Source organism: Cimex lectularius, unplaced genomic scaffold (assembly GCF_000648675.2).
Source record: "Cimex lectularius strain Harlan isolate CLEC.00 unplaced genomic scaffold, Clec_2.1 scaffold77, whole genome shotgun sequence".
NCBI classification, from domain to species: Eukaryota; Metazoa; Arthropoda; class Insecta; order Hemiptera; family Cimicidae; genus Cimex; species Cimex lectularius.
Genome location: NW_019392836.1, coordinates 1,608,210 through 1,633,429, shown reverse-complemented (window position 1 = coordinate 1,633,429; position 25,220 = coordinate 1,608,210). Strand labels below are relative to the sequence as shown.

Below are 25,220 nucleotides of genomic sequence, written 5' to 3'. Positions count from 1 at the left end.
ATTACGTTTGACGTTGGGTTTATGGTAAATGCAGATTCTAGATCTTTGCAGTTTACGTCGTAATTTTCTCAAGATTCAAGTTTGCAAAATATTTTAAAAACGTGTGATGTTTATTGACCGTTAGTTTATGATTATTTGGAGATCGTGAGATGCGGTCTGGTGTGACGTTGGTTGAGAAAAACATTTTCTTTATCGTGCCAACGTTTCAATCTTTATTGAGATCATCTTCAGGCCTCAAAGAGTTTGTTTTCTGTGTAGTTGCGTCGTTATTAGCACTCTCAACACGACACACAATAATGATACATCTACACAGAAAACAAATACTTTGAGCTCTGAAGATGATCTTCTCAATAAATATCGAAACGTAGACACAATAAAGAAAATGTTTTTCTAAACCTACGTCACACCCGACCGCGATTTCACGATCTCCAAACAATCGTATTAAAAACCTTTACCAAATAAAAATATTTTAAAAATATCAATTTACATATATGGCTTTTGATGATTTGGAAAATAGTCATCTTTATTTCAAAGGCATGATATTAATTTCGTCCATTTTCATAATTTTGCTAATAAAGCTGTAGTCTATTTAGAACAAAATACTAGATAAATTTGGACATCTGACGATCCCTCCGGGCTCAATCCAGGGTACCTCACTGCTTTCCATTCGTAAAAATTAATTATGATTTTATCACTAATTCAAACCGAATTTCTTTTTATCGGCAAAACACTTTAACTGTTAGTTGTGATGTGCCTTTGAAATAAAATCCGTTCGAACTCTATTCAGTTACATCAAATAAAAATTTCATTATTGTTCAAAATTATATCTTAATATTTTTGTATCGTAAAACATACAGTATCAGTGTAATTTTTTAATGAGCATCAGACCTGCTTATCAAACCTTTTTTCCATGTATTAAAATGAACAGGCATAACGTGGGGATGTACGAAAAGTCGTATTAAAAGTGTTGTCAGGAAGAAGCGTGAACCCCTTTTATTTTTTCAATTTTTTTACCCTGTTTTATTGAAAAGCATTTGATTATTTAAACATTCGTCCATTCATCACGGACAGTCAACCATTGTCCTTCTCGACGCCTGTCAATCTTACATCGATTTATCACCCAGCCCTATCCATTACCGTAAAATGTTTCATAACAGAGTTTTTCCTACGAATTACCACAAAAATAATTTTCTGGCATGTATTTTTTAAACAAGAATAGCTAAATACTCATGATGTTATTTCTGTTATTCCGAATTTTTAAAATTATTTACATTTTCGGTTGGAGTTTTTGGGATGGTAAACCTGTAGTATTTATGACTGGTCCGCCTATACTCGCTAGTTTGTTCTGTCTATGAAGTCGGCCTTCAAGAGATCCTCTTTAGAAGTAGCTGGTAGAGTTAAGAATAGTAGACTGAATAACTTTCCTTACACAGCTTAATATTAAAATTTAATTATTTAAATAACTTAATTATTTATTACCAATTTGATTGTACAAAATGTCCAAAGGCTAGTCAATAAACTTTTTACTATTCTGTAGTGTAAATAATGATTTTTTCAAACGCTCAATAGTTCTCTGGTGATGGTGGTGTGTTAATTTTGTAGTGGTCGTCAGTTCAGATTGGTTTTTGCAGATGACGTTGTCTTCGTATTAATATTAAATCTGTAGTTGATTGTTTTCCCTGATGATAGGCTTAAAATAAGTCGATGGTAGTATCAACCGAATTTGCTTTCTTCTTCAAGACCATACCTTCATTCAGAGTGTTCGTTTGTAGTAATTGCCAATTGGGATGTACGCAAATCATTGATCTTTACTGGTTTTAATTATGTCTTGCTGGTCGGTTTGGACAATTATTATATTTAGACATATGATGTTTCTATGGGACGTTGTGTTTGTTATAGTAAGAGCGAATTCAGATAAGGTCAAATCATTGCAGGTGATGTTGTATTTTAGTAGCAGTCAATTCAAGAGATATTTGTTTTACGATGACATTTTCTTTGTAGTAATAGTCAATTTAGATGTAGTTACATCCTTGCAGGTGACGTTGTGTTTGTAGGAATGGTCAATTCAGAATTATTTAGAAATTTACAAATGACGCTTTCTCTGCAGCAATAGTCAATTCGGATGTAGTCAGATCCTTGCAGGTGACGTTAGGAGTAGTCAATTCAGAATTATTTAGAAATTTACAAATGACGCTGTCTTTGTAATAATAGTCAATTCGGATGTAGTTAGATCCTCGCAGGTGACGTTGTGTTCGTAGGAGTAGTCAATTCAGAATTATTTAGATATTTAGAAATGATGCTGTCTCTGTAGTAATAGTCAATTCGGATGTAGTTAGATCCTTGCAGGTGACGTTGTGTTCGTAGGAGTAGTCAATTCAGAATTATTTAGATATTTACAAATGACTCTTTCTCTGAAGTAATATTCAATTCGGATGTAGTTAAATCCTTGCAAATTGCGTTGTCTTTGTAGTAATAGTCAATTCAGAAATAGCGATTTGTCGGGGCGCGTCGGTGGCCGCAACGGTTTAGGAGTTGACACGGCGCTCATCGAACCCATGTAAGGTAAAGATCCCGGGTTCGAATCCAGCGGCCCTGCATTCGCAACATATTATCAAATGTGCTTTTTTTCAAAAACGCCAGCACCCTGAAGGCTGATATGTCCTCTGCTGTTGAGAACCCTCGTTAAAAAAAAGATATATTTCTTTAAAAATGGCAATGTCTTTGTAGAAATAGTCAATTAGTAGCAAGATCTTTGAAGGTGATTTTTTCTTTGTAGCAATAGTAAATTCTGAGATGTTTCGCCAGTTTTGGTTGTTCTATTTTCGCCTTTTTGAAGTCCCCCCGCCGTTTTACCGGCAGTTCAGAAAATATTCAAAGCTTACCTTATTGGCGAGTAAAAATTAAAATAATTCATAAAATTGCGGTAATTTTTACACCTTTAATTTTTATGCAGGTGCATGTAATTAAATGCACATTTAATTCTTTTATTGCAAAAGAAAAATATATATGAAAAAAAAGATAGAATTACATTTTATTCTACGTCTACTTATTTAAAAATTTAACTAATCCTACTGGGTTTTTATATGCTTATTTGAAATTGTCTCTTTTTCTTTGGTTCTCCAGCTTTTCGAAATAGCAAGTAAACCTCGTTTCTTGATTAATAGACTTGATCCTAGATTGGGACCTTCTCGACGGTTTGAATATACGGTCTTGGTAAGCCTTCGCGAAACGGCAATTAACATCATTTAACAGCCGTGTAATCGCATACCTGCGCTTCAACCCAATTCCACCGTGTGGCCGCATTAAAGGCGCGTTGTTTGAAATTGAAACAAAACAAATCGACGACAAAACAACTGTTAATTACTGTTCATAATTAATTCCCAACAACCTTATCGACCGGGTATAAATTACAAACCGTAAAATGCACGTGGGTCGTAATTAAACTAGCAACAGATGCTACTAGCAAGAAAGGAGAAAGTTTCAATTCGAATGCCATTCTATCGGGACTCTTGGAGGTTAAAAATTAGAGAAGTACAAATTACATGGTATAACAAGGTAGAAATAATTAGAATTTTTATATTAACAACCAGAATTAGAAATCATCAAATGTGTCACAATATTAGATAAGCTTCAAGTCAAATTTACTGCGTGTGATTTTGAATTAATTTGACACAAATTTGTTTGTGATAATACTGTTTTTCTATTGTTAAATCTGTCCATATATTTATTAACTATCCTATTACTTTCTAAAATAAATAATTAAGGAGGAAAAGAAGTAACCTTGTTAAAAATTAAATATTTATATTTCATCGACGGTAACAAACGAGGGAGAAACTATAATTCATACACTATAAAAAATATACATAACTTCGATAATACAATTGTTAATAATTTTCAGTTTGTAAAAGTAATATACAAATATTCATGAATCCGTTTATCAGACAAAAGGGTCACGAATTCTATAATTTGAGCAAAGTTTCTTAAAACTACAGACAGTCAAAATTTTTCTTCCCCACTCGTAAATTTGACAGTGAAAGGAAAGCGAATAAAACCAAAAATTACAAAACAAAAACATCGATTTTGTTTTTTTGGGAAAAGATATGAATTTAAACATTTCAAAAGTACAAGTTATCGACATCGAATAATAAACATTAAATAAATTATTATTCAACAATTTTACAGTCTGTCAACTATAATTTAATTACATTTTCCTTAAAGAAATTAAGAAAAATTACATTCATACACTTTACATTCAGTCAAAAAAATGCCCACCTATTTACAATATTTATAAACAAAACCAAAATCGAAATTTTTCGCCCTTCAGTTGTTTTGTTTGGCCATTACTGGAGACAGGCAGACTTTAAGGAGTCGGACGGTTGGTGCTTCGAAGGCCAGCGATATGAAGAAGGAGGCCAAAAACGCCGCAACCATGTTGCCGAAGTAGAGGATGAACTGTAAAAATGAAACAAGGTAAAAATAGAAGATGAATGTCGTTGTGTTTGTTACTTACAGTCACAGGTGTCGAAAGGTGGAGAGGGCCATCCATCTGGAAAGATGTCAAGACCATGATGACTGGGTGTATGAGGTACGCGCAGTACGTAAGCCGGCTAAGTGGCTGAAGAAGGCGACAGGACAGCAACGAGTTGACGCACCCTGCAAACAACCAGGTGAAATCTTATTGTACTATTTTCCATTTTACTTACAAAATTGGTACATTAATTGAAATATGTAATCAACAAAGTGTATTTATATTTCTATTACCGATTATAATCAACATGTATTGTACGTCTGCCAAAAGATCTAAATGCAAATGGAATACGACAAAAAAAATACACTTTCATGATTTACTATTACGACAAAGACGTTGGCACTAACTAAAACCAACTAACGCTTTCATTGACTTGTAATAGAAAGAAACTCTTACCTAAAATTCTTACTAAAACAACGACTGTACTGACTAACATCAAATAATCAACTACACCTTAAGAGCCTATTGGTAAAAAAAAAAAAACAAAAAAAAACCTTAAGTTAAAAAACTGACGCTGAAGTTAATATTGTTACAAAACATCTACGCATACAAATAACACATTGTACATAATTACGACTATAATAAATTGACCTATACTTCAACAACATTTTACAACAATAAAAACCTAAATATTTTTATGCCTGTTATGACTCTTTCTAAAAACACCTACCACCGAATTTAACAAAATAAAAACACCCAACAAATTACAACAAAGACAAATTCCATGCAAAGGTCTAACCACATATAAATTGATTATTATTACAAGGAAAACGTCACCTGCAAGGATTTCAATTGAATATTACTACAAAAGTCGTTTGCAAAGATCAAACTATATTTCAATTGAATATTACAATAAAAAAGTCGCCTTAACTGAGTATTACTACAATGACATCTGCAAAATCAATGTAAATAAAAATTGACTATTATTACAAACAAAACGTTACCGACAAAGATCAAACTATATTTAGATTGACTATTGCCACAAAGAAAACATAAACTGCAAAGATTTAACAATATGTAAATTGATTATTACTACAAAGACAACATTACCAGCAAAGATAACCTCTGTAGTGATTATTATAATAAAGATAACGTTACTTCTTAATTTACCCCGAATTGAGTATTATTGCACAAACACATCTTTTTCAAAATTTGCCTGAATTGACTGTGCAGACAACGTCATCTACAAAGATCTGAATACATATAAATTGATTATATTTATTACAAGGAAAACGTCACCTGCAAAGATCAAACCATATTTCAATTGAATATTTCTACAAAAAAGTCGCTTCCAAAGATCAAACTACATTTCAAATGAATATTACTAAAAAAGCCGCCTGCAAAGATCTAACTACATCTTAATTGAGTATTACTACAACGACACCTGTAAAAATCAATCTACATATAAATTGACTATTATTACAAACAAAACGTTACCGACAAAGATCAAACTATATTTCGATTGACTATTGCTACAAAGAGAACCTAAACTGCAAAGATTTAACCATTTCTAAATTGATTATTACTAAAAAGACAACGTCACCTGCAAAGATAACTACCTCTGTAGTGATTATTATTACGAAGATAATGTCACTTCCTAATTTACCCCGAATTGACTATTATTGCACAAACAACATCTCTAGCAAAATTTGCCTGAATTGGCTATGGAGACAACGTCATCTACAAAGATCTGACTACATATAAATTGATTATTACTACAAAACTATATTACAAAAGTGTGTGGTGGTTAGTGACCGTTAATCGATAGTTATTCAGAAATTGTGAGATGCGGTCTGGTGTGATTAGGTTTCAGAAAAACATTTTGTCTTTTCTATACCGACTTCATTCCCCACCCATTCAAAATCCAACATATATAAACACAAAACAGCAATATCCCACTGGCACTCTCAACACGACACACAAGAATGGCACAATTACACAGAAGACAAACACTTTGAGTGAGTAGAAATACTTTGATTGAATATAAAAAATATATTTTGCATTGTATAAATTCTCTTTTTTTTACATCCTACATGTATTTGTTAAATGTGAACAATGTTTGTAAATCCCAGGCCCTGAAGATGATCTCAATAAAGATCGAAACGTTGGCACAATAAAGAAAATGTTTTTCTGAAACCTGCATCACATCAGACCGCATCTCACGATTTCTGAATAAATATTACAAAAAATAAACAAAAATTATAAACTATTTCAAATTTGATTTATACAAGAAAAACATTGCTGCCAACAAAGAGCACTCTCTTACTTGACGATTATTTTACTGGCACTGCCTCTTACTAAAAAAATTGACATGCCTACTAATACAAAAAAAAAACACTTAAAATTACTTCAACTGAATTATTAATTGACTATTATTTTAAAAAAATCATTGGTAATCCAAAGCCCATACCAAAATTGCCTATTCGTACAAAGACACGTTCAACATTAATTATTAACTAATAATAATTTGGCTTTACTAGAAAAACACATGACTAAAAACCGAAACATTTATTGACCATTATTAATATCAAAGCCAAACATTCATTGTTAATTATTCCTCAATTGACTATTATGACAAAAATATATTCTTGCCCAAATCGATCTGTTATAGTTTTTTTCATAACTAACATTTAATCATAAAAAGCATTATTCAGTTAAATAATAGACTATTTCTTCACGGTGAATGTACATATCTACGTATACCTAAGGAGACAGTCAATATTCTTTAATGTACCTTTTTTTAACCCAATGGTATGAATTTTTTAAAACTTATGTTAGTCTGAAGATTGTAGTTATCAAGACGAAGCTAGAACATACCTCCCATTCCGGCTGTACATGCCACCACAATCCAGGCTAGTGCTGCACCCCAGGCAGTATGTCCAAGTCCAGCGTACAACGCTGAACCGGTTATTCCTAGATTTGCTCCGAGAACTCCATAAACGAGGCTGATGAGAACGGAAAGTGCGATTATCCATCCGATCAAGCTAACGACCTGAATTGCAATTACAAAAAAGTAAGCATTGTTAATAATGCTATTTATTATTTTTATAAGTAAATTAATAATAACGACATTAAAGTATAACTAGTCAAAGACTTGTTACAATTTGAAATTCATTGTATTTTGCAAATATAAAAGGGAAAATTAAGGGGGTTAGAGTCATTTTAAATTTATACCACTCGACAAAACGCTCTCTCCTGAATATTCATTCCAGACAAGATTTAAAAAACACTGGTTATGATAATTTCTATATAAAATATGGCGAAACTTGAAACTCACCCGGGCGTAGATTTCTGAAATTAATTTTAAGAATAAAAGGAAGTTACCTTTGATATTTTAATAGTTCCTCTTGTCCTGTATAAAAAGTAACCGGTAAACATTCCGATAAGGTACGGGCCGAGTCTAGTCCACGGTTTGTCGTAAAGCTCGTCGAACAAAATAAACGGCTGCTGAATGCTGAAAAATAAAGCATAGTAAGAAAACATTAAGATTTTTTTCTCGAAGTTTGAGAAATAATAAACTGATGGCTTTGTGTTTTCTATTAATACTCCATGTTTTGCTAACTGCAAAATCTTAATATAACTAGTTGTCTATTACTAAAATACAATGCCATTAAACAGGATCTATTTACTTCTGAATTAATGTTAGAAAAATTAAGACAAGATTACTCTTGAATTAAAATGGCCACACTACTTTAAATTAACACTTACTACAATGACAACGTGGCCAGGAAAGATCGAACTATTTGTAAATTTACTATTCCTACTAAGACATTGCTGACAGCATTTGAACTGACATAATTATTATATATTGTCGTGCCGTCAATAATCAATGATGTATTACTACAAAGACAATGTTCTCTACTTCTGAATTGACTATTACTACAAAGATAGCATCATGTTGGAAGACTTTTTCATCTTAGGTATGATTATTTGTGCAAAAAACCCGTCACCCGCAAAGATCTAACTCATCTGAATTGACTATTACTACAAAGACAATGACCTGCCAAAAAAAATTTCTCTCCTCCTGAATGAACTATTACTACAAAAACAAAGTCCAGGCAAAAGAAATTTCTCTACTTCCGAATTGACTATTACTACAAAGACAATGTCCAGGCAAAAGAAATTTTTCTACTTCTGAATTGGCTATTACTACAAAGGCAATGTCCAGGCAAAAGAAATTTCTCTACTTCTGAATTGACTATTACTACAAAGACAATGTCCAGGCAAAAGAAATTTCTCTAGTTCTGAATTGACTATTACTACAAAGACAATGTCCAGGCAAAAGAAATTTCTATACTTTCTATACTTCTGAATTGACTATTAATAGAAAGACAATGTCCAGGCAAAAGAAATTTCTATACTTCTGAATTGACTATTACTATAAAGATAGCATCATTTTGGAAGACTTTTTCATCTTCCGTATGATTTTTTGTACAAAACCCACGTCACCCGCAAAGGTCTAACTCATCTGAATTGACTATTACTACAAAGACAATGGACCTGGTAAAAGATTTTGTTTTTTTACTTCTGAATTGTCTATTAATACAAAGACAATGTCCTGGCCAAGGAAATTTCTCTACTTCTGAGTTGACTATTACAACAAAGATAGCATCATGTTGGAAGAGCTTTTCATTTTTCGTATGATTATTTGTGCAAAAACCACGTCACCCGCAAAGATCTAACTCATCTGAATTGACTATTACTACAAAGACAATGGTCCTGGTAAAAGATTTTGTTTTTTTACTTCTGAATTGTCTATTAATACAAAGACAATGTCCTGGCCAAGGAAATTTCTCTACTTCTGAATTGACTATTACTACAAGGACAGCGTCATGAATAAAATTTTCCATCTTCGAATTGGCTATTTTTTTAAGGATCACATCACCTACAAAGATCGTTGTCCATCTGACTATTACAACAAACGAGCTCACCAATAAAGATCTGTAATCTCTGACAATCATTTTAACAAAAACAGGACTACCGTTGAATTGACCGTGATTACAAAGCTATTACTAAAATATATGCAATAAACGGACTAATACTACAAAAACACTATTGAAAAAACTGGCTACCACCGATTTGACTAATATGACAGCCACCGATTCATAGAAATACTTTCCTACTGGTGAATTTTCTATTGCGTCAAAGGTATCGCCATTATCAAAAACTTTGATCATAATTCATTAATAATGATTTCCCACAAAGATACTATTCTTTAGAAAAACCAGTCTACCGCTAAAATGACTATTATGAAAGACATTGTTTTATATAAAAGCTCGATTATCACTCAAATATCAATTATTACAAAGCCATAACTAAACTATCATAAACCTCCCAACTAACGAATTTACAATTACTACACATATTATTTTGTTCAAAAACCTGACTGTTTCTGAAATGGCTAGTACGAAAAAGATGTTGTTTAAATAATAAGTTTTATCTTTGCCCTTAGGTTTTTAGAAAAAATTGACTCTCGATGAATAGGCAATTACTACAAAAACAGCTCTTTAAAAATATGATAACCAGTGATTTCAGTTTTTCGACACATTATCACCTGTTGCACTATAATTATAATATAATATATTAATATATCACGTAAGTTATAATGATCTAAGTATACCTGATTATTTTTAAGTAAAGGTTCAAGTCTCTTAAAAGTATTTTAAACTGATGATGTATAATTTGTGAGAACCAACCTAACAATGTGATCGTAATAAACAGATATTATTGCAGTTGTCACACAGGAGCTGAGAAGAATAAGAACCAAAGAAGTTGCAGCCACTCTGAAGAATCTATAAAAAAAAATAATAGTTTGATGATTTTTTAAAAATTGATATATAAATGGTATATGAATTTTGGAAAACTCACTTCGAGGAGATAAGTAGAAACATTATACCGAGGACATAAAACTGCGTATCGTTTGAGAGATACCAACTCCACAGCATGCACTGTAATAAATGTTCATTGTTACAAAAGGAATTTGGTTTTTTATTTTTTCATTTACCATTTCTTTTCTCGGAAAGAGACTGTTGATATAAAGCGCGTTTCTCCACCAGTATTTGGCACAATTGACGTTGTCCATGCTGACTGGTTCAAAAACGGAGTTATTCTTGATCCATCTCATCGCAACCTCGGTCATACCGAGCACAAATAAATAGGCCGGAGTGAGTCTATTATATAAGAATTTTTTTTTAAATAAAGGATTATTTTCTCAAGGAAGAGTGTTTTACCTGATGAAACGATATCCGAGCAGGGTGAAGTATTTTAAAGCCATAATTTTCATTTCAACTAAGAAAGGTCTTGGGGCTCGAGGAGTCCGGATTGTCTGTTCTCTTTCAGGCTTTGAAGTCCCTTTGAAATATAAGTACGAAACCAAAAGACCACTAAAAAAAAATAATTTACAATCAGTATTGCATTTTATACAGTGAATACTAAGTAAAGAACAAAGAAAGGCCAAAAGTCTTCATCTTAGGTATGGCAAATCATGAAACATCAATTCAAGATGCGACAAAACTGCCCTGGATAACCCGACCCGGCGACAATTCATTGGCATTCACGACAATGAATTTACCATCACGTTCCACTGACATATCATAAATATATTCATAAATCCTGCGCATGACGTGTGAGAGAAACGCATGCTGGATGCTATTGGGGGTGTCGCCGTCGACTGTGCTAAACAATTTACACGATTGTTCCGGTTAAATTGATATTATCATCGATAAGGAAGGGTAATTATAATATTGACATGTTAAATTTATAATGAAGACAACTGAAAGTTGGCATTGCTCTGAAGCAACTTTGGGCAAGAAGGAGATTATAAACTAGAAATGAAAATTGTTATGTTTTGTCAAATATAACAATCGATACAAGTGTGTGGTGATTAGTGACCGTTAGTCGATGATTATTCAGAAATCGTGATATGCGGCCTGATGTGATGTAGGTTTCAGAAAAATATTTTCTTTATCGTAAAAATATATTTTTTATATTCAATCAAAGTATTTCTACTCACTCAAAGTATTTGTTTTTTGCGTACACTTTGAGTGAGTAGAAATACTTTGATTGATTATAAAAAATATTTATTTACATTGTATAAATTCACTTCGTTCCAGATCTTACATGTATTTGTTAACTTTAAACAACGTTTGTAAATCCCAGGCCCTGAAGATGATCTCAATAAAGACCGAAACGTTGGCATGATAAAGAAAATGTTTTTCTGAAACCTACATCACACCAGACCGCATCTCAAGATTTCTGAATAATAATCAATACAAGAAGAAGTGATACGGTGAAGACCATGTTGCAGATAGAAAATAGCAAGATGGAAATTTTATATTGGCGCGAAAATTCAGTGCTTCCAATGTAAGGGATGGAACATCGAACAAAAAACACGACACTCACCTTAAACCCATAGAATTGTCTAAGATTTTCTAAATTTGGTGTTACGCCGAGGCAACTTTGGACAAGATTAATCGGAAGTTCATACCTAGGAAGTTGAGTGGCAAAGGAGTGTTCTTTTTTGACCTCAGTAGAGACTTTAAAAACGTCAGGTTTAACAGTAAATAGTCGTTAGTATTTAATTAGTAAGACTTGCCTTGAAAATTTGTTTTAAAGATTCCTAAAATAAATTGTAGTTAAATATCTAGCCTATATGCTATAAAAATTGTTTAAAATTTTGTTTTATTGGTATTTTTTAAAATTCTGTCTAAATGCGTAGAGACGGGGAGATTATGGATGAAATTTATTAAAAATTTACGAATCTTCAATTGTAGGCTCATATTTGTTAATAAGTTTCCTTCAAAGGGAAATATGTATTCTATGCAACGAATTCCTGTCAAAAGCTTAAAAAATGAAGGGCGTCTTGCCAGTCAATTTCAACATTAATCTTATTTTTTCGATGGGCCTCTTCTGTATATTTTCCATGGAAAGAAGTTTAAATATTGAAGAAAAATTGACATGATCAAAAGCACGATTGAAGACTGACAGTTGTTAACAAAATTGGTATAACATAATAAAAAAAAAGTCACCTTATGAAGAAGAAAGAGTCGACGGAAAAGGTAGCATTCGAGACGGTCTGGAAGCCGAACGTCTCCTCGGCTAAAGTCCTGAGACGTTTATTCTCTGAAAAACGAGACGACGAAGGTGAACCGAAGGGAATTTGAGGATTATCAGCCGGTTTTATTGAAGTAGTGGCTTTTACCCGCAATGGCGAAGACTTGGAGATAAGTGTGAACCATTATGACCCAGGCCAAACTGAAGAACCTTAATCCGTGTACGCACGAGATGCTATCTTTTGAAGGAGTTCCGCACTCGAGGATTTTCCTTCCGTTTGTCAAAACTGAGAACGATAAGACGATTTCTCCAAACTTGCCCATCCCTGAAAATAAGTAAACATCAACGTTTATTAAAGTATGGAGAAAACAAATTCATATTCAGTTTCAAAACTGATGCTTGGTGTAATTAGCTAGACTTTATTTGAACTTTATATCATTCGTAGTGTATTTTATATCTCCAAAAATCGATAATTCCTGTTCATTTCTGCGATTTTTATGTAGGTCGGTTTGATGGTATGTTAATATGTAGATATACCAAACGATATACCATACAAATAAAAAATATTTTTCTTTTTAGCTTTATAGGTTTTTGTATTTTACGGAATTTTACAGTTCACCTTTGTACAAGAACATATATCACACAATCTAAAGGATTAATAAAACCTGCATTTTACTATTTACGAAACGAAACAAAATAACAATAACGACAGTACTTTGATTTTTGATGATTGATTTTTATTTGAGGCGTTTTATAAACGCGCACCTAACATATAATTGATATACGATAAACATTGAAAAAGATGTATTGCAAACAAATCACAAGGTTGATTCGACTAAATCTACAAAAAAATTAGCAGAAATACTATAAAAATTGAAAAGAGCTGTGGACTCACGACAAAGGGAAAGTATAACTTGATATGGCAAGTGCCTATTTTTATCAATCTATGAAAAATATGCTTCTTTTATATGTGCTACAAACCAAAAGCTTTATTGAACTTACTAAGCAGAAACTAACAGAAACATTATTCAAATTGAAAAGACTTTGGTTCCAGGATGGATCATTTTGAGAACGTTTTATTTGAAATGGTAAACGTCTAAATTTTATCAGCTTGCAAAAATTAATATTTTTTCATACATTATTGCAAACCCAACATAAACTGTATTCATTTATGGGAGTAGACACTGTAAAAAGTAGTAGAAATACTGCAATACAAAAATAGAAAATATTTTCACCTAGGATGGAGACTTGCGGACTCTCATTCTTTGTTGATCAAAAAGTTTAAAGGTCAAAGCCAAAGTATTATTACTCTAAAAGCCACTGTACGAATGATAGAAATGCAAGAAAATAAATGTGAAAAAGGCCTAGGACTCAGAATAAACCTTTGATGAAATTAAAGTTCTGCGGAGGACGGAAATACTATACAGATTAAAAATATTACAGGACTTAGAATTAAGTTTAACCTAGAAGAACATTACCTTTCTTGTATTGCAGAAAATAATCATACACTGCATGATTCAATGGCAAATGTTACAATCTAAATTTAAAAATTTGTACCTACAATAAGAATAATATAAATATTGAAAAGAATGTAGGACGTAGGATGAAGCCCTGGGAAACGTCTAACCTATTAAATTAAGTTCTGGACTTATTTGCTATGCTTAAAGTTTAGGTAAATTTATTAATTGAATGTTTAATATCACAATAAAATACATTTTTATCATACCATAAAACATTGTTCGTCGGTATAAATATAAAAAGTAAAAAGCGTATTGGTTTTTGATGGAGCACTGTAAAATGTCTTGCCTAGGAGGTTAATATCAAAACCTTACTGATTTAATCAAAATTACCATCGTTTTCTTAATTTTTATAACAAGCTGTTTGTTATAATATAAAATGTTGTGCGGACAATAGAAGTAGGATCATAGGTTGAAAAATGTATAAGACCAACGATGAATCCTTGAGGAAAGTCTAACCTAGAAGGTTAACGCCTGAACTTTCCTGCATTGCAGAAAATAAAATCACTTTTTTATGATTTAATAACAACTGTAACAATCTAAACATCATTTCATTACATTATAATTAGTCTACGGACGATAGAAATACAATAAATATTGAAAAAGTTGTAGGACCGAGGATGGGGCCCTGGGGAACGGATAATTTATGAGTTTAAGTCCTGGTCTTTCTCGCATAAAATTTACGTACGTTTAATAATTGAATGTCCAATATACAGACTATATGACAATGTGATAATAAAATTACTGTTTTATTATACTATAAAACATTCTTCACATATACACATATACATATAAATACAGTAAAAATTAAAAAGAGTACAGAGCTTATGATGGAGCCCTGTGAAACTTTTGAGCTGGTAGGTTAACCTCAATATATTACCATCATTATTTACGGAGTTATTGTTGATTGAAGGAAAAACTGTTTTTTTGCACTAATCAATGTTGTGCGGACGACATAAATAGAATCAAATGTTGGAAAACGTATAAGACCTAGGATAGTGCCCTGGGAAACGTCTATCGCCAGAAAATAAAAAAAGTTAGATTTTTTGGACAATCTACCGATTTTTTATTGGAACCAAAAGGATTACAGTCAAATTATAACTTGAATTAAAATAAAACTAGACATCTATGGGGTATGGTTTTTTTTAGTTATTTTTAATTTAACTTTTTCCCTATCGGAACCAACACTGTACAGATTAGTTAAATACGTATAATTAATGAAATATCTCTTTTTTTGTTATTATTTTTTCATAGTATTTTTATCATACGTTGTTGCATTTAATTGAATCATCCCAGCCCCTCAATCTTATGAAACATTCAAGGGAAGACCGAAGCCAACAAGCTTTCATCAATTCCTGAACAATTTTAATAAGGAAAGCCGATAACAGATTCTCCCCCGGCTTCCCTCCGAAGTTCCACCGCGTTTCAAATTACCTTTGCACGGATCCAGGGTCGCCATTAGATCGCTTTCCGACTTGGAAAGTTCCTCCTTATCGAAAGTTATTTTATCCATTTTCGCCGATTCGTTGTTGTTCGCCCTGTGCACGTGGCATTTCCTTCTTCTCCTCTCCAAAATCCATTCGTAGACGGTTCCGACCGCCATTAGAACAAAGACGATGATACTTACGCTCCTGTAACAATTAAAAAAAAAATTATTACTGTATTGCACAATCATTCGCATAAATACTACTCATGTTTAAGTTAAATAATTGTCGATTTTTTCACAAATGTCTGTTTCAAAGTGATTAATTGTCCTGCTGTAATTGAAGCAACTTTCGTAACCAACTCCTCTCACCTTTAGTTAATTGCCTTGGCTTACTGGCCTTACTTCTGCTTAAAATCCTTACTAAGACTGCCGTGGATTTAATGTAGTTAATTCATATAACAGAATTCTCTCCTTAAGTCATTATTTAGTAATTACTAATTAGTAACAGGATATTACTACAAAAACTTTGTTGAAATATGTTTAACAGCCTTTGAAGAAACTTTATGACGTTTATGAGAGTTAAAACCTTAAATAAATAAATGATCGGTACCGAGCAAACTTTTTCTTTTATGTACGTGCAAAGAAGACACAAGAAATTATTCAGTTTAATATAATTAGATTTCTATATGTGATTTTCGCTTAAGTAGTAATAATCAATTCCGAGTAAGAGAATTTTTTTAGATAACGTTGCCTTTGTAGTAATAGCCAATTCAGAAATAAGCCTTAGCAGGTATCGTTGTCTTTGTAATAATTCATAATTAAATAATAATTAGATATATTGGTGACTGCTCTCTTCTAGTGATAATAAATTCCGAGTAAAAGAATTTTAGTAGGTGACCTCCTTTTTGTAGTAATAACCAAATCAACCTAAAGCACATTTTAATTTTTGGTAGGTGGTTTTGTTGAAGTACGTGATTCATAATAATTGAAATTTAGAGTGTTGACGGGTTTTCAATAACAATAAAGCAAGAGATAATTAGATTTCTATGTGTTATTTCCGTTTTAGTAGTAGTAATCAATTCCGAGTAAAAGAATTTTAGTGGTGACCTCCTCTTTGTAGTAATAACCAAATCAACGGAAAGCATATTTTAATTTTTTGTATGTGGTTTTATTGAAATATTTGATTCATAATAATTACAATTTAGACCGTTGACGAGTTTTTAATAACTGTAAATCGAAAGATAATTAGATTTCTATATGTGATTTTCGTTTTAGTTGTAATAATCAATTCCGAGTAAGAGAATTTTTTTAGATAACGTTGCCTTTGCAGTAATAGCCAATTCAGAAATAAGCCTTAGTAGGTATCGTTGTCTTTGTAATAATTCATAATTAAATAATAATGAGATATGTTGGTGACTCCTCTCTCTTAGTGATAATCATTTCCGAGTAAAAGAATTTTAGTAGGTGACCTCGTCTTTCTAGTAATAACCAAATCAACCTAAAGCATGTTTTAATTTTTTGTATGTGGCTTTATTGAAATATTTGATTCATTATAATTGAAATGTAGACAGTTGACGCGTTTTTGGTAACAATAAATTTTCTTAATAATAATATCTATATAGTATATAATAATAATAATCCCCTTATGCAGAGAAAGGTTGATCGATGTGACCCACATAATGGAGGCTTGTCTTGGCTCCACACAGAGAGCGTGTGGGTATGCCGCCGGATTTCAGAATGGTTCTCGGGCACGGTAGCGACTTTCAGGGTCCTCTATTCCTCTTTTTGTCTGAGTAAGTGTATTTATTAGAGTGAATGCGGAGGGGCTTATGGTGAAATAGCACGCCCATCGCCCTTCGAGCTGTGTACGTGACTTGGGTCGATGGCGGAATATTTATAAAAATACCCCATCGACCCCAATTAGATTAGTTTGTTATTGTATGCATTTCGATTGAGGAATATTAAGTACTCCTTCTACTACATAAAATGAATGCAATGTACATAGGTGTGAAGGTTCAATTCCGATGAGAAAAATCTTTATAGGTGACTTCTTTCTAATAAAAGCAGTAAACAGATAGTAGATTTTTATGGCGTTGTCTTTGTACTAATTTAAAAATCGTTGGGTTTGTTGTAATACTTGAAAGCTTCTGTTGGAGTATGTTGGATTTGTAGTAAAACCCAATCGAAGGAGAATAACTCTGTTGGTGACTGTTTAATTAGTAATAATCAATTCATAGCAGGAGGATTTTTGTAGGTGATGTTATCGTTGTACTAATAGATAATTTTTTCTGTCGAAATCAACTTGGTGATTTTCACTGAAATCGCCGATTAAGAGATTTAAGGTTTTTGCTGTTGACTGATATGAGCAATGGGCTTTTCATAATAGTAATATGCGATCCGGTTTGTAGGTAACGTCTTTGCAATAATAGTCAGGTTGCGTTGTCTTTGTAGTAATAATCAATTCAGAAATAGATTTTAGAAGATATCGCCGTTTTTGTAATAATATGCAATTATAATTTCGGTTGGTGAATTCGGTCTTTGAAGTAACAAATAATTTGTCAGTATGCAGCATAGATTACTGGTAACGCTCTCTTTGTAGTAATAGTCAAGTGAAAAATAGATCTTTGCAGGCTTGTTTTTGCTGTAGTAGTTTCAACTTACGAAAAACCATTCTTTCGAAAGCAGAAAAGCGTCGCCTTCAACCTTGTTATAAACAAACGACTGATAAAGCCATGTGCGAGGTGCGGTCGAAAAAGGAACCCTAAATGGGAACTTATGTAGTAATAGTTAATTTGCAGTTAAATTGTGAGGTTTATCTTTGTGGTCTGTGTTGAACCTATTATTAGGCCTTTCCCTATAATTTCGGTCTGCCTGCGTTAGGAATTTCGCTATATTCACGGTTCAAAGAAATTCAAAGACCAAACACTAAAGATGGTAAAATGCCCAAACGCGTTTGACTGACCGACTCAACGAAGATAGACCAAAACGGTAATGTCCAAATTTCATGTATAGATAAGTAAAATATAAGTTGAATATAAGTTTTATATAAGTTGAAATTATAAATCTACATCAACAAGTTGTCAATAAAAAGTCAATTTATTGATGAATATCCACGTGAAACGGGTGCTAGATGAAAGAGTGTAAACCCCTTCAATTACATACGTACGTAATACATACATAGTTACATACCTGCATAATTACCTTTCGACTTTGACAAAATGCACGACTCCGGGCAAAATAAACGATAATTTGATTTTTCTGAATAATGTTTACCTATTGGTACCCATTTCATAAACCATGATGTACTTTCAGTTTATTTATTTTAAAACTAACTAAATATAAGTATAAAACTTAAAAAAATATCTTTTACGATATAAAACAACCTGAAATTTTGAAAACAGGGCAGAAAATCCCTGATTGGAATGATTTGTTAGTTGGTAATTATTTTAACTGTATTTCATTCGTTATTGATAAATGATCTAATCTAAATGATGAAATTTAGTTAGTCACTTTATAAATTCCATTTCCCCCTTTTCAAAGTGAAAACTCTAGTTGAAAGTGTGTTTTTTGCGAATATTTTTAATTGCCTCTCAGTTGATTTGCTTTATTTCCTTTATATTCATCAGTTCTTTTTGTATTGTTGGTAAACGTTTCTGTAATTGCTTTTCCTGCTCTTTGATTACACGTATTTTTTAATTATTCCCTATAATCACACTTTATAAAAGAAAGTAAAAACGTTTGAAGTTTTATTTTTACAAACGTATATGAAATGTAAAAGTTTGATACAGAGTCATAATTAATTTATTTATAATTACATGGATGCTCAATTTTTGAGCGTTGCCATCTGTGGTTGAAGTAATATCAAATAGCTTTTTGTTCCTGATTTTCCGAGTAGAAATCGTCAATTTAAATGTTTTCAAGTCGTCAAAGATTTAGAAGTAGTTACGTTTTCGCAGTTTACGTTTTGATATTAATAGTAAATAAAAATAAATTTAGATGTCTTTGTTTGATTTTGTCTTAGTAGTAATAGTCATCGAGATGTAGTTAGATTTTTGCTGTTTTATTTGAAATCATAGTCTATGGAAAAATATTTAAGTTAATATAACGACTTAGTCTTTGTAGACATCTTTCATTTCATATTTAAATTTTGTCAGAAATCGTCTTGTATGTAATAATATTCCAACCCCCAAGACAATAGGTGTAGGTGACAGCTGTTTTATTAGTAACAATCAATTCCGAGTAGGAGGATTCGTGTAGTGACTTCCTTGAGGAGGACGTCTTTGCAATGATAGGCAATCACATAAGTAAAGTAGAAATAATTTTGCCTATGAAGACATATAATAGGTAGATAAATTAGATCTTTGGAGGCGACGTGTCTTTGAAGTAGCAATCAATTAGGTCTTTGGAAACGTTGTTGTCTTTGCAGTAGTACTCAACTCTTACATAAATTAGGTAATTGAAAGTGATGTTTTCTTTGTTGTTTTTTTGTTTGTGGTGATTTATTTTTTTGGGGTAATGATGTCTTTTTAGTAAGAGTTAATTCAGATGTAATTAAATCTTTGCAGGTGACATTGCATTTTTAGTAATAGTCAATACAGCCGTAGTTAGATCCTTGCGGGAACGTTGTCTCTGAAGTAGACAATTAAAATGTAGTTTGATCTTTGCCGGTAGCGTTTTCTTTATAATAATAGCTAATTTATGTGTAGTTTGATCTTTTCAGGTGACGGTGACATTGTAGTAATTCTTAATTGAAGTGCAGTTTGTTCTTTGGAGGTGACGTTTCCCTTATAATATTAGTCAATTCAGATACATTACATCTTTGACGGGTCGTTGTCTTTGTAGTTACAGTCAATTCAGAAAAATTAGGTCTTTGGAAGGTCAACCGAGATGTAGTTAGATCTTTGCAAGTAATTTTGTCTTTGTTTTTATAGTAAATTCAGAAACATTTTATCTTTGACGGTGACGTTGTCTTTGTAGTTACTTACAGTCAATTCAGAAAAATTAGGACTTTGGAAGGTCAATTGAGATGTTGTTAGTTTTTTGCAAGTAATTTTGTCTTTGCTTTTATAGTAAATTCAGAAACATTTTATCTTTGACGGTGACGTTATCTTTGTAGTTACAGACAATTCAGAAAACTTAGGTCTTTGGAAGGTCAACAGAGATGTTGTTAGTGCTTTGCAAGTAATTGTGTCTTTGTTTTTATAGAAAATTCAGAAACATTACATATTTGACGGTGACGTTGTCTTTGTAGTAACTTACAGTCAATTCAGAAAAATTAGGTCTTTGGAAGGTCAATTGAGATGTAGTTAGTCTTTTGCAAGTAATTTTGTCTTTGCTTTTATAGTAAATTCAGATACATTACATCTGTGAAGGTGACATCTTTGTAGTTACAGTCACTTCAGAAAAATTAGGAATTTGGAATGTCAACTGAGATACAGTTAGATCATTGTAAGTAATTTTGTTTTTGTTGTTATAGTAAATTCAGATAAATCAGTTCTTTGGAGATTGCGCTGTCTTTGCAGTAATAGTGCACAAAAAATTATGGGTGTCTTTAGTATTATGATATAGTAGAAATATTCGCCTATTTCGCGCTAAAGGCCATTTAAAAATTTGCTGGATAATCGAACTGTCAATAAACCTGGTGAACGAAGAAAACTGCACAATTTGAACCTAACTTTATATTATATAGCTAATATTTTTGCTGTACAATTATTTTGTTTGAATAAGGTAAACTCTATATATGTAAACTATTAGGTCGTTTGAAGTGAAATTGTGCGTGAGTCTAAAATCCTCGTTATCTAATGACGTTTTAAATAAAAATCCCTCTGGATGAACTTTGCATGATTTATAGGCACGGTGTGAGTTGGACATAATTAAATTTGAGCATTTGATATAAATTGAAATGGGCACTTTCTGAAAATTAAGACTTTAAATGCGGTGTTACTTCGTTTGTGAAACTTCCCAGACCTTAAAATTCCGAGTCAGTCTTTCTTTTAATGATGGCTGCAGCCTTTGGAGGAATTTTAAATAGTAGAGCGTTTCATTTGAGACCCTAAGTGAAAATGTTGCACTCCATTTCAAATAATAGTTAAACCGCAAGTAAACCCGGGTTAAACCCGTGGTAAACACGGTGTTCGAGTGATTTACGAAAACACACCAATTCGTTAAATTGCTGACAGTTACCGCTTCTACCATAAAGTACATGGCAGTGTTGAGGAACCTAATAAAGTAACAGGATGAGTTATAACCCAGCTTTTAGCGTCCACTCGAGACCGAGGCCGGTATTTCGTGAATCGCAAAAAATAAACAACGCAAAGGGTTGAATGTTGTGAATTTTTTGGCCGAGGAATAAAATCAAGGGCTAACGACCGGCGATAAATTACGAAAGTAAAAGACATTTGATTACGCTCAGGTTTTTAACAGAGTGAAGAGTATTGTCAGAAACTTCGTCCCTCGACGGCAAACTTTACTTTTTTCTTTCCTCCCATCCACTTCCGTCCCATCGTCGATTTCATTTTTTATACATTAAAAGAGCCTCGGGCCAATAAAACCCTAATTCAATCTGATCAAAATACAAACTTCGCATCGAGAGTCAGATAGAAATTCCTTGCCGCAAGAATGAACACAGTTGTGACTTTTCGTCGAAACGAAAATTCACAGAAAGCAATAACATAAAAAGAACCACAAATAACAAAGTTTCGATGGTTTTGCGACCTCGTACCATAAAAATTCAAATACGACTGAATAACACGCAATTTCGAGTCTGACTGACACATCACTTGAGGTTCCTCTATTACATATTCTCTGTATATGACTGTTCCCTTCGTACCACCATTTGAAAGCAATTTATTCCAGTTTACAACATCACTATTGTAATTTTATTAACATCTAAATAGTCTCTGTTTATCATATTTAGTCTATTTGAAACGATTTTTAAAAAGATAAGGAAAAGAGTATCAAGCTGATCTCAATGTTCGTTAAATCTTCATGACAGTTAAGGTAGAAGAATCCTGCATAAAATATAGGACGACAAATTACAATTTTAGCACAAGTAAAGCCAGTGATCTTTCAAGAATTTCTAGATATTTGAGCCTTTGAAGTAAAATAGCTTTTAATTATATTGACGGTTTTACTCATGCGCTCGGAACCAATTTTCCAATCGATTCTGGCAATTGGTTTTACATGCATGGATTAAGAAAAACATGGATTTACAGCATTATGTGAACTTTTGGATCGGTTGCAAGCGTGTAGGACCCGGGGACAGGCCTGATCCTCAGAAGTGTCAAGTTGTGGTTGGCATCCGGTGGGATGTTCGTCGCCTCGAGAAGACTTTTTATATCGTCTGAAGAGCACGCCTCTGGTAAACAAACGCCCAATGACATATCACGAGCCTGTAACAGAAAAAAATCAAAATGTATTTTTTCGGTATATGGATTTGTAAGGATGAAAATTTGAATATTGATTATATTAGATTATCTATTAATTATTATTACCTACAATGACACTGTCACAAACAAGAACCTAGTATCCACCTACCGTCAATTGACTATTACTACAAAGAAAATGTCACCGCGAAAATCTTATCACATCTGAATCGATTATTGCTACAAAGACAATGTCAACGCAAAAAGATCTAATTACATCTAAATTGACTATTACTACAAGACAACGTCACCGCGAAGATCTAATTACATCTGAATTGACTATTACTACAAAGACAACGTCACCGCGAAGATCTAATTACATCTGAATTGACTATTACTACAAAGACAACGTCACCGCGAAGATCTAATCACATCTAAACTAACTATTACTACAAAGACAACGTCACCGCGAAGATCTAATTACATCTAAATTGACTATTACTACAAAGACAACGTCACCACGAAAATCTAATCACATCTGAATTTACTATTGCTGCAAAAACAACGTCACCGCGAAGATCTAATTACAACTAAATTGACTATTACTGCAAAGACAACATCATCCAAAACTTTACTAATTTGACTAATGAACTGATTATTATTCAATGCTAACGTCAACCAGTCACAAAAATCAATAGTTAACTATAACTACAATAACACTGTTACCAACAAGAGCAGAACTTCACTAGGACTATTATTCCAAAGACACTGTCACTTAAAAACACCTGACTACCTGAGAATTTGTGAACATTGGTATTTTAATAAAGAACTCCAGTAGTTAAATTTTTTATTTTTATTAAAATAAATGCTCTTTGCTTTAAATTCAATAACCCTTCCTTAACTGACGATGTTTCAACCTACATTCTTTGTCCAAGACACAAAAACCAACAGTTTACTATAACTAGTAATACCACTGCCATCATATAAATCCTAATACACAATAAACCTGAACTGGAAATTACTATAGACGACATGTTCAGATAAACTACGGTAATAACACAGGAATTGACTATAACCACAATGACGTCGTAATGAAGAAAAGCTGATTACCTATGGAATAACTATTACCACAAAGAACTCACTAACAATGACCTATTTCATAATTTAATCATTAAATTATTTATTTAATAACGGTGTATCTACCATTAAATTTCAGGAATATACACGTTCAAAAATAAGCCAAATTTGGATTATTACTCCATTTATATTTAGTGGTCTAATTGACCATATTATTTATTTCAATTAATTATTGTGATAAATGAATTGAAAAATGGCAAAAAGAGGTAGAATTCGAAAAGTTGTAGGTTGAGATGAGGAGTATTGAGCCTATGGTCAAGCGTTCGAATCTAACTTTTTCATCTCAGTCAACACCTTACATAAAAAGGATAATTATTTGATTATTACTTTGTACAGATGAGCTAGTTTAAATCGGATCATTAAAGTGAGGTTTCTTTCTTGAAATCTGCGGTGATAAATCCAAAATTTGATCGTTGTCATTTCGGTTGGTTGGCCGTCACTGTTTGCCTTTTCAGAAAAGTTGGGCTTGGTTTGATTAAGAGTGTTATGTAATAGTTTTTGGAAGGAGAAAGGACGTCCGCTGATAAAAATCCGTCAAAAAAATTTCCAATATTGAATACCTATATAATGAATGTAATCCGTCAATTGAAAAAAGTTTCTGTAATGGCGAGGTGTGAAATCAAAATTGTCAATACAAAATATTGTTTCTTGTTGGTGGCAATGGCATTAAATGTCTTTGTCGAACAAAGGAACCGAATCGGGCGTGTTGTGTACAAGCCCAAAATCATGAGCAATCAAACTCATTAGGGAAGTATACTTCGGTCTTTCACGCAGAAATTCATGCCATCAATGCTTGTACCCTGGAAAATCTTAAAAGATGTTTGGCAAAAAGATCCTCATAAGATCTCCAAGCAGCCATTAAAGCATTAGCATGTAAAAGAATCATACCAAAATTAATCAGTGAATGCATCCAAAATCTCCAAAACCTGGGGAAATACAACAACATGATGATATCTTGGGTGCCAGGGCACAGGGGAATTTTGTGTAACGAGAAAGCAGACAGACTGGCCAGAGGAGGATCTGCAAGACCATACGTAGGCCCCGAACCTATACTTGGGATAACAAAAACAAATATAGACTCCTCCATCGCAGAATGGATTCAAACAAAATAAAAAGAGAAATGGATAAACTCTAGCGGTGCTAGACATATAAACTTATGATAAAACAACCATCACCAAGACTGGCAAAATCACTGC

The 25,220-nt window shown here is 32.6% G+C and overlaps 1 protein-coding gene across 2 annotated transcripts in view; it reads right to left on the bottom strand.

Annotated features, from left to right (window-relative positions):
* Nucleotides 1-4,241: 4,241 nt before the first annotated feature.
* LOC106669596 (nose resistant to fluoxetine protein 6-like) overlaps nt 4,242-25,220 on the bottom strand; it is a 102,323-nt gene continuing 81,344 nt past the window's right edge. For both annotated transcript variants that reach the window (XM_014399175.2, XM_014399176.2), the window contains exons 4-15: nt 22,736-22,914; nt 15,532-15,728; nt 12,729-12,905; nt 12,556-12,649; nt 10,759-10,911; nt 10,533-10,698; nt 10,397-10,476; nt 10,225-10,320; nt 7,853-7,982; nt 7,346-7,520; nt 4,511-4,653; nt 4,242-4,452 (exon numbers count right to left, since the gene is read on the bottom strand). In XM_014399175.2, coding sequence (XP_014254661.1) covers nt 4,321-4,452; nt 4,511-4,653; nt 7,346-7,520; nt 7,853-7,982; nt 10,225-10,320; nt 10,397-10,476; nt 10,533-10,698; nt 10,759-10,911; nt 12,556-12,649; nt 12,729-12,905; nt 15,532-15,728; nt 22,736-22,914 — 1,722 coding nt within the window. In that variant the 3' untranslated portion in view covers nt 4,242-4,320. The remainder of the gene's footprint in view (nt 4,453-4,510; nt 4,654-7,345; nt 7,521-7,852; nt 7,983-10,224; nt 10,321-10,396; nt 10,477-10,532; nt 10,699-10,758; nt 10,912-12,555; nt 12,650-12,728; nt 12,906-15,531; nt 15,729-22,735; nt 22,915-25,220) is intronic.